The 15,874-nt window shown below is 39.3% G+C and overlaps 1 protein-coding gene across 1 annotated transcript; it reads right to left on the bottom strand.

The window, feature by feature from the left end:
* Positions 1-430: 430 nt before the first annotated feature.
* Positions 431-9,449, bottom strand: LOC140234815 (amidophosphoribosyltransferase-like). Its single transcript, XM_072314853.1, has 7 exons — positions 9,216-9,449; positions 7,771-8,038; positions 6,442-6,691; positions 4,821-5,051; positions 2,485-2,612; positions 1,368-1,589; positions 431-809 (listed from the first exon to the last, which is right to left on the bottom strand). The coding sequence occupies exons 1-7, from the start codon at positions 9,419-9,421 to the stop codon at positions 543-545; spliced, it is 1,572 nt and encodes a 523-aa protein (XP_072170954.1). The 5' UTR covers positions 9,422-9,449; the 3' UTR covers positions 431-542.
* Between the last annotated feature and the right edge of the window lie 6,425 nt (positions 9,450-15,874).

The following is a 15,874-nucleotide window of genomic DNA, read 5'->3' as shown; positions in this document are numbered from 1 at the left end:
TAATATTGAATCACTGGCAAGCTCACTTCAGCAAAAAACAGCAAATACTTTCCAATAATTGATGGCAACCATACACAAAGTCTTGGCTGCAATGATGACCCATCAATAATAAATGGTAACTTTAGGCACCATCGATAATGACTATTGTGGCTATCAAACTGCCAGCAGACAAGCATATGGGACTCTGCCACGCACCAGGAAACGTGAACATTGCTCGTTGAGTGTTAGTCTGATGGGAGAAGTCGTAGTCCTAGAGCAAGCCTGTTGGCACGGCAATCATGACACAACACTTCAAATCATGGGGTAATTCATCATAGTCAAAGGATAATCACACCCTTGTTATCTAATGCATGGAAAAAAAGAGAACCCAAGAACCATTATGCATAACATTGGCTAAACTGAACATGAAGAAACTCATCACACACTGGTATATGGACTGGAGGGTACAGGATTTACCCTTTCCTTTGAATAAATACATTTCGATATATGAAGTATGGTGTCCAAGTTGTGCATGAATTAGAAACTGCTACTCATTACAGTCATCACCAGTCCAGTCTGACCGGATAGTCGCCAGTCAGGCAAGCTGTGCAGTGGAGGTGCTCCTGCTTGCGGGCCTCCTCCATCTCAATACCTTCCTTCACGGCCAGTCGCAGCCCCTCCACCGACAGGTAGGTGATGCTGTCAGCATTGAAGTGACCCGCCAGTTTGTCGACGGAGACCTTGTTGGCCACCAGCTCCTCCCGGGTGGGGATGTTGATGCCCATGTAGCAGGGGTGCTTCACAGGGGGTGACGCCACGCGAATATGCACCTGTTAGGAGTCGGAGATGCGGGACATAAAGCAACTTGCAGTTAATATCATGATAATGGCAGTCTTTTTGAGGCAAAGCAAATGTATGTTGACTCTGTTACTAAACTGACATCAGTTATTTCTTAGCAGCTTGTTTGAAGAAACTCAGAGAATATTCCTTGGTGAGCTCAATAAAAAGGAAAGGAAAAAAATCCCCCTTCTATTCTATTATCTGACCTCTACTTTGCATTGAACTTGCTCTTGCAAAATGCTTGATTTTTGTTCGACATAGAGCAAATTGTATTAATGACAATCTGGATATTGATAATTACTAGAGTGAAGCTAATACATTACGAAAAAAAAAATAATTGAGAGCTATTCAAAGAGAAATCAAGCCTCTGAAACATCAAGTCATAAAGCAAGGGAAGAAAAGCCCTCAAAAGGTGAAATAGAACATTTGGAAGAAGTGCTAATTAATGCCACATAAAACTTTTTTCCAAACCTGATTTGACCCAACCTCAAGCGTTCCTCATTGAACAATCACATTACCACTCAATGACTTAAATGCTGAATTCATACCTCTTTTGCTCCGCAACTCTTGAGCAGGCGGATGATGGGGCCAATCGTTGTTCCCCTGACGATGGAGTCATCGATGAGGATGATGCGCTTGTCCTTGAAGTTCTCTGTGAGGGCACCAAATTTCTTGGCCACACCCAGTTGCCGTAACCTCTGGTTGGGCTGGATGAATGTTCTTCCTACGTACCGATTTTTTGTCAGCACTTCCATGTAGGGGATGCCCGACTGCAGCACAAGATCAAACACTCTGGTTGGTATTTCTGAAAACTCTACAATCAAACTTCTGAGAGTCTTGTAATTAGTGGTAATATTGTGCGCAAAAAGCCAGACACAGCAATCAAATCAAGTACTGTAAAACACAATATATTCGCGACATGAAAATTTCGCGAATTGGAGCTGACAGCCTTTCTCGCAGCATGAAATTTTCGTGAATTGCCATTGGCATCCAATGCATATTGTGTAGGCAAGAACTTTCATGTGCATTCTAATTTCATGAATGTTGGTGCTCGCAAATTCGCGAAATTAATATGGCACGCGAACATTCCTTGTTTTACAGTAAATCATTCATGGATTTTCAAGTGTCAGTCTCTTTTATCTCTTGCTTATCTTTGAGTCTCACGGAGAAAAGACAGGGCTGATCTTCTTCTAATTACAAAATGACCAAAAGACAATTATACTGCGGTGAAAACAATTTTCATCACTTGGTTTACTTTTGCTCTTTGGTTACTCTACCTGTGTTGCACCAGAAATAAGGTTCTATCTGCAACTAGTATTCCCTTCCAATACAGCTCTTCTGTCAGCCCTAAGACAGGTCTAAAAATTTATCTAAATTTTTACTTTCCACTTTCCTTACTATTTCTCAAAGTGAGACGACTGAAGCTTAAGTTCAAGACTATGAATCAGAAGTTCCATCATTCTGTTCACATTCGAATTTTCCCTACGTTGCAAACCAACTCAAACAGTAGTATACAGCACATGATCAAATTCTTGCAATTGGCAATAGTGCATTCAACAAACCATCCATCAAAATACAGAGAACAACAATTTAAAGCAATGGGTTTTTGCATGCATAAAGCAGATCCCTAATGAATAATCACACAAAAAAATATGTATGGCTTACAACTTCAGAAAATCCCAGGGCAGCTGGAGTAGCAGACTCTGGTACTGTGCTCACAATATCTGCCTCTACGGGTGCCTCCTGGGCCAGCCGCTGCCCACACCGCCTGCGGACAGAATACACCATTTGACCTGGAAGCAGATGGCAAAAAAAAATATTTAAAAATAAAAAAAAATACCTGGGTCAACATTTGCTGACTCCATCCAGACTTGAATATGTGACAGAGTGAAGTAACCATTGAATACAGACACATGAAGTAAAGTCATTGCACAGGAAACTTTCCATGCATTGATCACAACAACCCCTCATAAAAATGAACGCTGGTGAATTTAACAAAGGGAAATTAAACATCATGAGTAGTTATTACTGACACAAGGACACTGAGGTCATTACTTTCGCAGAGACATACAATTGAATACCATTTTCCATCCCAACACGTTTCATTGCTGTTGAAAATTAAAGCATATACATGCTGTATTAATGAATCCCTACAAGTGCATCTCGCTCTAAACTTTAGAATATATGACCCTGCATCACAAAACCAACAAAGAGTCGCCAGACATGGATTTTTAGTTCAGGGCAGATTCTTAAAGAGCAGACTCTAAGCTTTAAAATGATGTATAACTCAATTCAAATGGACTCCCCTAACCTACCTAAGTATTGGGGAGAAAAGAACACACACACACACACACACTCAGGAAAAGTGTGAACGGAGAAAAGAGGCTCTGAAGTACAAGCAGAGTCTATTCAAGCTCTTAATCTTTACCAAGCTGTGCTAGCTGTGCAATCAAAGGGACAAAACACAGGAGGTAAACCACTGGTGCAACAACAATAAAGGGATTATCAGATTAAGCTGAAATTGAGCATGTTCTATTAACACATTCTGTCCATGATTAATGCCAACTTTCAGAGCAGTAGAGTTATCCTTTCAAAAGTTATTAGACTTGAAAGTGACGAATGTGTAAGGGATTTGAAGAAATGAAAAGGGGACTCTGAGACATATCTGATCTTTCTAGTTTACCCCCAAAAAAGGTTATAGAAACACTGCTGAAAACACACTTTCCCATTCATGTTATGATCCCAAACTAAAGAATAATGTAGAAGGATAGCTCCTTCAGAAAACATGAAAAACTCAAGATTGACTCAGTTGACACATTTCATCTTTTTTGAGTCCTTGTGTAAAATCAAGGGGTGCAACTTTTTGTTCGTTTTGTGATGCACGGTCATAAATAATTCATACTGATAAGAAAAACTGGAAAAAAAACCCAATGTAAATAAGGCTTGAAAAAGAGACTGTTCACAAATAGTCCTACCTCAATCATGCGGTCATCTATTAAGCAGATCTCTCTGTTATCCAAATGCAGACTGGCTGACATTTTTTAATGTTTTCATGTATTTTCAGAGCCAAATCTCACTCAAAACAAACACACATTCAACCAACACCATGTGAATATACAGCAGGACATATTCCAATCATTGCAGCAGACTGTAACTTAATCCAGTACAACACTGTACACATGTAGCTGAAAGATTAGTATGATGATCATTTGTTTAAATAGACCTACAAGGGAGTGAAATAGACTCACTGAAATGGACAATGAAACAATCAACACTTTGCTTTCTAGGCAGAGATTATAGAGATTTGTAGTTACAGCAAGTACTTGAGACATCTTTATCAGCAGTGCTAATGTAAATACATACAGCTGCCAAGTACCGAGGGAGCCATAAATACTGTCACTTGTTTAAAGCCTGTTGCTGTACTAGAGCATATCTCTCTTAATTATCTGACTGAATCGCTCATTTTGACGTCCACCAGTCCTGACTGGCCATTCAATCGAGGTCGAGTTGTATATGGTTTCACCAAATATGATGATTTCCCCAGTGTTCATCATTGTGCTTTATTTTTTACCCACTTGGCCTCACTATACAGAGTCTGGGCATATTCTTTGATAATAAGACTTCACTCATAGCAAAGTGCCTGGGTTATATGGTTTCATGATGACTTTGTCTCGCTTCACTTTAAATCAACAAAGGTCTCTGGAAAAAACAAGACCTCTGCAAGACCATGTGCCCATATGAAAAATTGAGGACATAGTGAAGTAGTCAACAGACCTTGTCTGGCTTGAACAGCTATACTCTTTAACAAATAAATAATGCTGTTTAGAAGATTTCTTATGTTGGCATTTGTACAAGGGAAAAAACATCATATACACTAAGATAATGAAGAAAGCCAAAAACTGCGTATCCACAACATTACAATTCTTATGCAGACTCATAAGGCTGCTTATAAGAAAACAGCATGCCTGACATAGAAAGGTTTACTAGAGTCTTCTACTCACCTTCCAGTATCGTATCTGGCCTTGAAAAGTAGACATACTCAAAGATGCAGAAGGCTTGGGGGTCCTCCTTGGGGCGGGGCACTATGGCAAGGGACTTGATGCCCTCCTTGGTGATGGCGATTATTTCTCCAGGGAGGACCTCTCGGTAGTACTTGGCCCCGATAGACTGGAAGGAGCAGGACTCGGAGGACACTACCCAGCCTTCCACGTCAGAATCTTTCATGTGGTAATCTGGCACACAAAGTACAAAGACGACATACTTGTATATCAACACTAGGATCTAGTCTAGAAAGACATTTGTACCATAGAAAGAAATCCTAATCACAACTGTAATACCTGTCACCACAATCATTTTTTACATTTGACCTAGACACAGGCATGATAAATCAAGGAAGCAGAAAAGGGTTTGGTCTAATTTGAAGACTCATACACTCCCTGAATATATCAAAATGATTATCAATACAAATGCAATGACTGAAACACTGAGTCTCTCTGTGTTGCTGCTTGCTACAGCAGAATTACTGTGACTTTCATATTCTTGTTAAGAAAATCTCCAGCACATTATGGTGAGAGAGCAGAACAGCATTTTCTTCTTCGGAAGAACATCTACTTTAATAACTTCATAAGAGAATGATTGGCAGAGAATAGCCTGTAATAATATAATCCTTACATCAAGTGTTCACACACTGTAGTAGCTACTCACAACAAGAAGAACATCTACTTTAATAACTTCATAAGAGAATGATTGGCAGAGAATAGCCTGTAATAATATAATCCTTACATCAAGTGTTCACACACTGTAGTAGCTACTCACAACAAGAAGAACATCTACTTTAATAACTTCATAAGAGAATGATTGGCAGAGAATAGCCTGTAATAATATAATCCTTACATCAAGTGTTCACACACTGCAGTAGCTACTCACAACAAGAGACCCAGAGGGTCTAATGTCTCATCCAAATATCGCAAATTCACCCTGCACTTGTTCTTGTAGATTTTTACCATAGAACATGGTAATTTTGGAGGGGGGGGGGGGTGGCTTTGAGGGCCTTCAAGAGAACATGGTGCCTATTGGCACATTCTATCACACTAGCAATAATATCTGCCAAGTTTGTAGAAAAATAAGTCATGTATTTTCAACAAGATGAAAATGTGAAAAATTGGGTCCAAATATGGTCCCCTCCCCCACAAGGCCCATCCCTAGATCTGTGGAGCCAAAGTTCAAACTACTATTACCAATCTACTTACTCATAACTCTTACTAACTTAGCTCTATTACTTCTGGTTCCAGAGAAAAGGTATAAGTGAGGATTCCCTAATTTTTTTCCATGCATAACTGACAACAAATGATGCACAACAAACATTATGCACAATGAACAACGCACAACAAATGGCACCCAAGCATGATGGACGAGGAATGATTGCAATAGCTTACCTGAGCCTTTGGCTCAAGTTAGCCAAGAAGGGAATGATAAAAAAATGACTACATCAATTCCCCTCCCAACAGCAAAACCAAGCAAACACTACAAAACAAAATCAAAATGGCATGGCTAGTTTGAGCTGGTGCTTTATTCCCATCAACCCATGACTCCTAACATGTTTCTATCCCAGCAAATACTCACTGATCACACCAGCCCTCATCAGCCGACCAATGCAGAGTGGCCTATTGCCATACGGGTCGCGGACAGCATAGATAGTACTGCCATGCAGAATGAGCAACGAATAGGCCATCAGGGCCTCGCTCATCAGCTGGCGGATTCTGCCCAGCCAGTTGGGGCCCTGGGGCTCCCCCTCGGGCGGGGCATGGGTTAACATCTGGGTGATGACCTCAGAGTCAGACCCTGTTGAGAGTCCAACGCCGTGCTTAAGGACCTTGAAATAAACAAGAGCAAATATTAGAGATTATTCACTAGAAAGTGGGATTTTTCTTTATGAAATCTGACACCATTCATAAATATAAAAATGATATCCAAATATTTATCACTGAAACAAAATTATGCTCAGTCATGTGACTGAAGTGAAAATACAAGAAAATACAAGAAAACTGCAACTGATTGACAAATAACCCTACATTGTTGTAAATAAGCCAATTTCTGAATCAGCTGCAATGAAAACATCTTGATGGAAGAATTTCATGAATTTGAATAAGAAAATTGATATTTCAGATCTACATGTCTCTGATCATAGCTGTGACTTGTAAAGGTATCAATCAAGCATTTTCCTGACTTCTCTTCAAATTCAGACCTAGTGTTAGACAAACCTATGCAATGTCTCTGCCTATCAAGAGGTCCTTTGTTATATAAAGAGGATTGCCATCACCTGCTTATTGGTGCTGCAAATGGACCAGTGGACTTGCTGATTGGTGGAGAGAGAATAGTGAGAGCTGCAAGGCAGTAGCCACCTTTTAATACATGCCTTTGAATCATTAATCCCATTTGAATACCTCTATGTATGCTGTGCACTGATACAATGGGCAGTGCTCTCATGGTAAAAAGTATTGTCTCTGCTCAATAAAAGTTAGGGAAGTGCAGCACAATGGCAACTTTCATAGAATCAATACCTGTTTAAAAGACTCAAAGGAGAGAGAGAGAGAGAAAGAGTCAGAAAGGCAAGAAAGAGGGAATTGACTATCTGAATTTTGCTTGAATTCCTCAATTCTTTCATAAGGGCAATCTAGTATTCTCATATCATGATCTGCCGATCACCATGACTCTATAGATGGACAACTCACATTCATTGCAACAGAAAGATAACATTTGCAGGGTAAAGCAGATAAGAACCAGGTATGAGATTGTGCTACATGGCTCCATTATGGACACATTCATGAAATCAGTATGCCTGCCAAAATGTACTGTACTTTCACCCCTGTCTCAAATGCTATCTTATCACATCCTTTATACACACAAGTGACACAAATATCAAATCAGCTCCCATGATTCTTTCATTGTCACCTTCATCCTAAGCTGGGCGGCGTTGACCAGTTCACCATTGTGCGCCACGGCGATGCGTCCGTGGATCGTCTCCACGTCAAAGGGCTGGCAGTTGGTGAGCTCTGACGCGCCAGCCGTGGAGTAGCGGTTGTGGCCAATGCCCAGGTTCCCTTGTAGTTTGGCCAGGACTTCATCGGTAAAGATGGAGCTGACCATGCCCATGCCCTTGTGCTTGTGGTACTGCTTGGTCGATCCCTTGCTGGTGATGATGCCTGCACTCTCTTGACCCCTATCCACAAAACCACACAGAAAAGGCTCAATTACAACCACAAACATTCCAGCAGCAGCCACAATAACACAACAAATATATTGTAAGAGCATGGTTACACTGTGCATGTTATGATATGATCATCTTTGAATGGTCCGCTTAAAATAGTGATGGAGTGTCTCTGGTAAGCATAAACTACAGTGGACTCGCGTTATAATTAAGTAATCGGGACCGGCAATTTTCTTTCGTTATTTCAAAATTTCATTTTAACCAAACAAGCAAACAATAAAAACATATAGAGAAGATAATGTTGCCGCCTGAATTTTTATTTCACTGTAACCTGAATTTCGTTATAACTGTGTTCGTTATAACGGGAGTGCACTGTACATTAAAATATTCTGTATCACGGAAGCCCTTGTCTATGATAATTTCCTAAGTTAAGTCTATGCTATACTGCAAAGAGGAGATGATACTATATATGATCTCAATTATATCCCCCGAGCAATTTGGTTCTACGTACCAAGCTGTACTTTATTGGGATCAAGAGTAATGTATAGCTTGCTATAGTCCTCAAAGGAAGAAAGTACCAGAATAGAAGGCCTATCTTTACTTGAAAATATCACTATGCAGTAAAAATTGCATTGTTTCAGCTTTCCATTTCACATCAACACCCCCCCCCCCCCCAAAAAAAAAGGTAATAATAATACTGCATAAAAGGTTTGCCATAGAAATGCACACATGCAATCGGCTGGGAATCCAAAGCACCAAGCGGAAGTCACCTGAATAAATTTCACAATTTTTCAGCAGTGAGCGTACTCATTGCAAAATATCACAGCAAACTGATAACATAATATAGCATTGGCACTCTGGCTGATGACTTTCCTGGTGGTTTATTGGCACAGTTGCCAACTTTTTCCAAAATGTCACAATCTATCTTCGGTTAATTTTTTTTTTTTTTTTTTTTTTTTTTTTTGCTGAGTGTGTGTTTGTGTGTAAATGGTGGTATTTCCAGGCAATACGTCACAGGATTTTTGGGGGCATTTCATGAAGCATTTTGTCCAACAAAGTTGTCAGACCAATTTGATCTCAGCCAATCAGATGCAAGGATTTCAGTAGCTTGTAACAGGGTGTGTCACAAAAAATCCAAACAAAACGCTTCATGAAATCCCCCCGATATGTGACAAGCCATGGGCCTCACCTGTGCTGCAGACCTGTCAGACCCAGAGTGATGAGCTGTGGGATATCCAACTGTGTGGGCCACTCACCGGAGGCCACACAGCCAAAGACCCCACAGGCCTCGTGAAGTCCACCATCCTCCGCTGTCCAGTCATTCCATTTCAATGATGATGGTGACTTGCAAGGCGATGTCGGGGGTGATGATGGTAATGTGGACGCCATGCTCATATCAGAGTTTGAATGACATGGAGTTCTGGGGGGAACTGGTATCTGGAAATAAGCATTCATACATATTGAGTGTAATATACAGTGGGTATACTGGGAAGATCAATGTACCATTCACAAGATGATTACTGGTACATACATTTGTAATACAGGCAATCAATACGAATATACCTTGAAACTTATGTATTTAAGTGAGCGAAAAGGTAACGTGAGATTAGGTATAATACATGTATATTGAAAGTTTTTTTCAAACATACATTACACTTCACTCTCACACAGTCACACATACTTCCTGATAGTGATACAACACTTTGATATTCCTTTTCTCACTACCTACGTACAAAACAGGCATACATTCTTATCCCTAGACTAGAGTTATATTCATCATGTAGCAAAACATGCTGCCATTTCAACCCACTGGTCTGCTCAACCTGGCCCAATGATACACATTGTATGTATACGTACAATAGTGAGCACACCTTTGGGCTAGGAAAATTTCTTGAATCTCTCACATTAGAAAAGAAAGAGTAGTGTCTTAACTCACTGAGGACAAGTCCAGAGTATACTCGGGCAGGTGTCTGTGGGAAATGGCGTGTTACAGCAAAATCAGCCCATCCTCAACGGGCTAATGATACATGCTATCTTGACACACACAATAATTATATAATATTGGATGGCCTTGAGATTAATACAACGAAATATTGGACGAGCTATGCACAAATATTGGACGAGTCGAAGACGAGTCCAATATTTCCTTGTATTAAACGAAAATAGGACATTCAATATTATCATTATTATCCTACAGAGGATTTTAGCAAAGAATGTCTTCACTTAGGCCTACCCTTTCTGTCTCCGAGTGCTGTATGGTCTCCTACTGTACTTGATCCTGACATGGGGTACCGGGTATGGTAAATGTACACTCTTCAGTGCAAGTTAATCCACTTCAGTCTCTGATAACACAGTGATCTATGTATCCAAGGTAGCCGTCATGTTACTGTTAGGCCGAGATCTAGCTAATTTAGACCAGAATAAGATGTATTTGTATCCGAGATCTGAGAAACAATTCACGTCACATCTACCGTAGATCGTGAAAGATGGAATTAGGCTACTACCACAACTAAGTCCTACTGTGTACTTAATACATAACGTACTTGTACGTACAGTACTGTACATGTACAGTAACTGTGATGCATATCGCGCATGCAAATGCAAGCGGCGGCCGCCGGCTACAATTTGTATCGCGCGCGGGCAATCTAGCAGTAGCACTAGCGCTGAGCAGAGCTGATCAATCGTCGCCTTGCGCCTGCATGCACAAAAAAAAAAAAATGCAACTTGTTTTCATCAAACCTAAATTTAATTTCTTGTTATGAAAGTGATATTTGGAAAAATTGTATGAAAAACAATTTCAACTAATTGATATATGAAATTTGTTTGTATAAACACAGAATTTTAGAAGAAACGATATTCTAGTTAATTCGTGATTGACCAATCACAGATGTTTTTACTACATATTTCAGGTCATCTCGTATATATCTCCACCAATCACGGTGCAGTTTATAAAAACTTTGGGGAATACCCCTCTTGCCGTCCAATATTTTAAATATTGGTCGCCTCGGCAAAAAATATTGGTCGAGTTCAACAAACTTTTTATGTGGGTTGGAGGTTATGAGGTGCGTCGACAAAATAACACTTGTATTTGGGCTAAAAAAATCCTCTGTATGGATAATAATTCTCTATATCTGTACTTCAGTATTCCATGCCAAAACCTCTCAATGCAATATTTTGCTATGTGTTTCTATTTTTGTTGGTTTTTTGTTGCACATGCATGATGTGTCAGTTTACTATCAGAAAAATTACAGAGCACATAATAATAACCTGCACAACATAAATCTTTTCATTCTCTTTCTCTTTTTCCTCTTTTTATTCGTTCTGTTACCGGCATGTCATGTTTTACTTGTTCAAATGTTTCATTTTCCTTCGGTTTTAAGGAAAAAAAGCTAGCAATACTTGATGGAGTACTACCAGTAATTACAACTTTCTTTCCTTCTGGAGAATTTTGGAATGGTCACTGAACAAGAAGCTGCTCAGACAAATTTGTCTGCACATTGAATGTGTGCATGTGAATATATGTTTGCCTGCTAGCACAATGGTGACTTTACCATCACAGATAATTACGTACATCCATGGCATACTCAACCATGATTGCCATATCAGGCTGTGATACCAGGAAATGATGAGCAGGATGTTGTGCAATGAATGTCTAGTTGTAAGTCATGTGAATGACATTCACCTTTTACAGTCCCATCATGGCAATACATGACATGTCACAAAGTCAATAGGATTTTAGGCTGATGGCCCTAAGAGGTTTTAGTGAAAACATTGTTCTCATATTTCTGCAGAACTGTCAATTTTGGCTCTTAAATATACACATATGGATAAGAAATGTATGAAATAATGCTGGAATAATGCAATTTAATTTGAGGATTAGCGAATATGTACAATATTACCCAATTAGGTACACCGAAACAAAGTACTTATCTCGGAGCATACGCGATCACGGTTGCACTGTAAATTTTTATGAATAATCAATTATTGATAATCAACAAATAGGGCCACAGCAGTACTTATCCATCGATCTTTTGCACTGGAGTGAACTGCATGCAGCTTGTGGGAATATGCATATATGATTGATACATGCCAAAGTTGGTTAATGTTTAATGAAGGGCTGATTTTATTAGGAATTTTTTGTTTCGATGTCATATGCTGTGATACATAGATCTATCTGTACTTTGGGGGTTTGGCATGACAACATTCATTTAAAACCTTTTTTTTTTATAGTGTGTTCTGATCCATAATTGACATGACATATCATCACACAGTCCAAGGAAAGACTTCCTTATATATTCCCCTCCCAACTTATTTTGCCATAACACTCTACATGTCCCTACCTTTGCTACATATGTAGCTTACATGCATAGATGCACACGGGCACATTTGTCAAGGTGGCTTATGGGGGAGGGGGTGTAATATGGAAGTCTTGCTAAGTCTGATAATACTTGGTCACAGTAAGTATGCATGCTGTGTACTTGTGTAGTCATCCTTCATGGTAGTCTACTCTTTTAACTATCTGCCACTGAATGTTGTCATACTATTAAAGCAACAATGTCAAATACAGAAGCCGTATGTAGTTGACACTATGCATTCCCATGGTCAGATGTGGTTCTACGTGTGCCTTCATCAACTCACTTCTGGTGCAGAATTAAGGTTTCCAAACAACTTTCATTATTTCAGGGAGTTTTGGGCAGTATATAAATACAACAGCTATTTTGACTAAGAAACGCATTTCTAAAAAGCCCTAGATCTAGGCTAAAGAGTGCCATCGCAAACGCGCTTCAGTGGAGTACTCTCGTCTCAGTAGTACAACCATGCGAGTGTGGCTGGATAGCAGTAGGGCCTACTGGATGGTAAAGATACGTACGCATGTGGTTGTGCGGGCGTGCATACGCGTTACAGAAACCATCATATCCTGACGGCCACAACTCATCATATTTGCTTTAATTTAGTATCTACAAATTAACCTTCTCAATCTCACCTTTATTTGTATGCGCTCTATACTACACAAGTTAACCACTGTTAATAGAAATAACAGTTAGATCTGTTTACCCTCAGTCTAGACATTTTCTTGATCAAACGTTGACACTAACGACTCCGTAACATTAGTCAAGTTACTTAATATTCATTAAGGCAAATAATGGCTCTTGCTCGCAAGCTCTCGGGCAGCTGTGGACGCATGCACTGAGTTGATCAAGTTCTGAATTAAATTTTACTCACATTGAGAATATATCGGACTGTTGTTGACAGTACGTTCCCTCACTTTTTCCAGATGTTAAGACGCTGTAGAATTCTAGAGCATCTATGTGTTTGTAGCCCTTCGAGAGTTGAATTAACAGCCAAAATGTGCGTCGCGTCGAATGCCAAGTAGGGGACCCTTCCTCACTTCCAGAAGTTAGAACTGCATGCTACAGTGTGTTTACCATCTATTGAAAAGTAACAATAGATGCAGATTTAAATATCCCCAACCTGCATTCATTAGGCAGTGGCGATGCGAACCGGCGAAGGGCATCGGCGTCGTGTGTGCATCTTGTATGATGGGTGGATGAAGCTGCAGGCTATCAAACTTACTGAAGCTGTGCACGGTTCAGTGCCTTCATTCAGTCACTAACGTTAGAATCTAAGAAGTTAGACCGTTCTTCACCGAACATTCTCCCGTCGACAGCAGGTTAACGCGATTGATGAGAGAAGACATCAATCAATATAATTTACATGATAACAGCAGTAACACAGTATGAGCTTCTCATTGTCCACATTACAGACACAAAACACAGGCTTTCCGTGACTTCAGCGCGGTCTGCCTGCATGCAGAGTGCATCCTCGTTGTCGCGACTCGCGATAGTTTCCGCGTACCCGGTACTCGAATCTCACCGTACGTAGTACAGTACTCCAGTATGTGGGGAATTCAATTTTATAGGTCGCCCCTAAGTATTTCAGTCCTTTCACTAAAACTCGGCCGTTGAAGTTCTGTATGTGAGGGTATAAACGTTCCATTTACTGAGATGGAAATTGGATCGTAAGTGAGAAAATTGAAAACCAGTAAAGCACATGGTATTGATAGGATTATCTTGAATGAGTTTTTGAAAAATTGTCCTGATACTGTAGTCAAATTATTTAATCTGGTCTTAAACACTGGTTTTGTTCCTGCTACACGTAACTGGGCTACAGGCATTGTTGTCCCAATTTATTTATAAGAATAAAGGTTCTATAGACGACCCCAACAATTACCGTGGTATAACACTTTGAGTTGTATTGGTAAGCTATTTACAGCAGCCATCAATGTTCGGCTTACTTGCTACCTTGAAAGCATGGGTATATCAGGAGACGAACAAGCCGGTTTTCGATTCGGACATTCGACTATTGATCATGTTTTTGTTTTGTACTCCTTAATTGAACTATATTTGTCAAAGGGGAAAAGATTGTATTGCGCATTTGTGGACTATCAAAAGGCATTTGATCTTCATAGGTCCTCCTTTTGGTCTAAATTGATAGCAAATGGTGTAAATTGTAACATTATGACAGTGATATATAACATGTATAATACTGCAAAGTCCTGTGTTAGGGTAAAAAATGTCCTGTCGGTGCTCTTGACTGTATGTAATATTGGTGTTCGCCAGGGAGATAATATTATTTATCCCCACTTCTTTTTGCTATTTATCTTAATGGTCTTGAATATTTTTTGACGGTCGTCGCTATAAGGGTCTGGACTATGTGGCTAAACAAATAAGAACAAACTTAAGCGATTATGATATTGAGGTTTAATTTACGAATGTTCATATTGTTATATGCAGACGACACCATTGTATATACTGGCTGAAAATCCACATGACCTTCAGAATGCTTTGAATGCATTGTATGAATATTGCAATTTATGGCTTCTTACAGCACCACTAAGACTATAAGGTTATGGTATTCTCTAGAGGGAAAATTAGAAATAAACCTGTTTTTACTTTCGGAAAGAGAGTTCTTGATATTGTTGATGATTATGTTTACTTAGGGGTGACCATGAATTATAATGGCAGTTTTAGTAAAGCAATTTCTAAACAAGTTTGTAAAGCATAAATAGCAGTGTTCTCAGTAAAATAAAGAAATTCAGTGTGTCTGTTGACATTGCGTGTGAATTATTTGATAAATTAATTCTCCCGATAGCATCGTATGGCAGTGAAGTGTGGGGGTTTGAGGACATTAATCAAATAGATATTTTTCATAGGAAATTTCTGAGAAATATTCTGGGAGTAAATAAATCAACAGCAAGCTGTATTGTTTATGGAGAAACAGGAAAGTACAAAAACACGTCAACATGATGAGGATGTTAAATTTCTGGTGTAGATTACTCTCTGGCAAGCAAAAAAAAAATATCATGTATATGTTATATAGATTATTGATAAAAATGCATGAAGATGTTGATAATTTGTTTCACTCTAGATGGATTGCAAAAATTAAATCCATTCTATAAAACAGTGACCTAGGAAGTATTTGGTTGAACCAAGGCTATGTCAATACTGTATGGATCCAGAAAACTTTGGAGTTGCGAATGAAGGACATAGATACTCAATAATGGTCAATGTACAAATTATAGGAAGAACCATATGCATTTGTAGCCCTATCTGTTTCGACTTGATTATGTAAAATGGAGGAATCTCTGTAAATATCGTTGTGGAAATAGCCGCCTCCCTCGTGTTAAAGGCCGTTACACACTCTCTTAATTTCTAGGACTTAAATTTTAAATCTTTCTTACGACTTAAAATATTTTAAGTCTTTAAGACTTATTTTAGGTGGCTTCGATTAAAAGTTGAGTGTCGAAGCTGTTCGCAATCTAAATCTAACAAGGACTTAAACTTTCAG

The sequence above is a fragment of the Diadema setosum genome, chromosome 11 (genome assembly GCF_964275005.1).
Source record: "Diadema setosum chromosome 11, eeDiaSeto1, whole genome shotgun sequence".
In the NCBI taxonomy this organism is placed as follows: domain Eukaryota; kingdom Metazoa; phylum Echinodermata; class Echinoidea; order Diadematoida; family Diadematidae; genus Diadema; species Diadema setosum.
The sequence above is the reverse complement of the archived record's forward strand: the minus strand, read 5'-3'. Positions and strand labels throughout refer to the sequence as shown.

What these genes read in the sequence shown, in the direction of transcription:
- LOC140234815 (XM_072314853.1), bottom strand. Translation starts at nt 9,421, where the DNA reads ATGAGCATGGCGTCCACATTACCATCATCACCCCCGACATCGCCTTGC. An exon ending in CTGACAGGTCTGCAGCACAG is followed by an intron (nt 8,039 to 9,215) that starts GTGAGGCCCATG and finishes TTTTGTGGATAG; the next exon opens with GGGTCAAGAGAGTGCAGGCA. An exon ending in GCCAGATACGATACTGGAAG is followed by an intron (nt 2,613 to 4,820) that starts GTGAGTAGAAGA and finishes ATCTGCTTCCAG; the next exon opens with GTCAAATGGTGTATTCTGTC.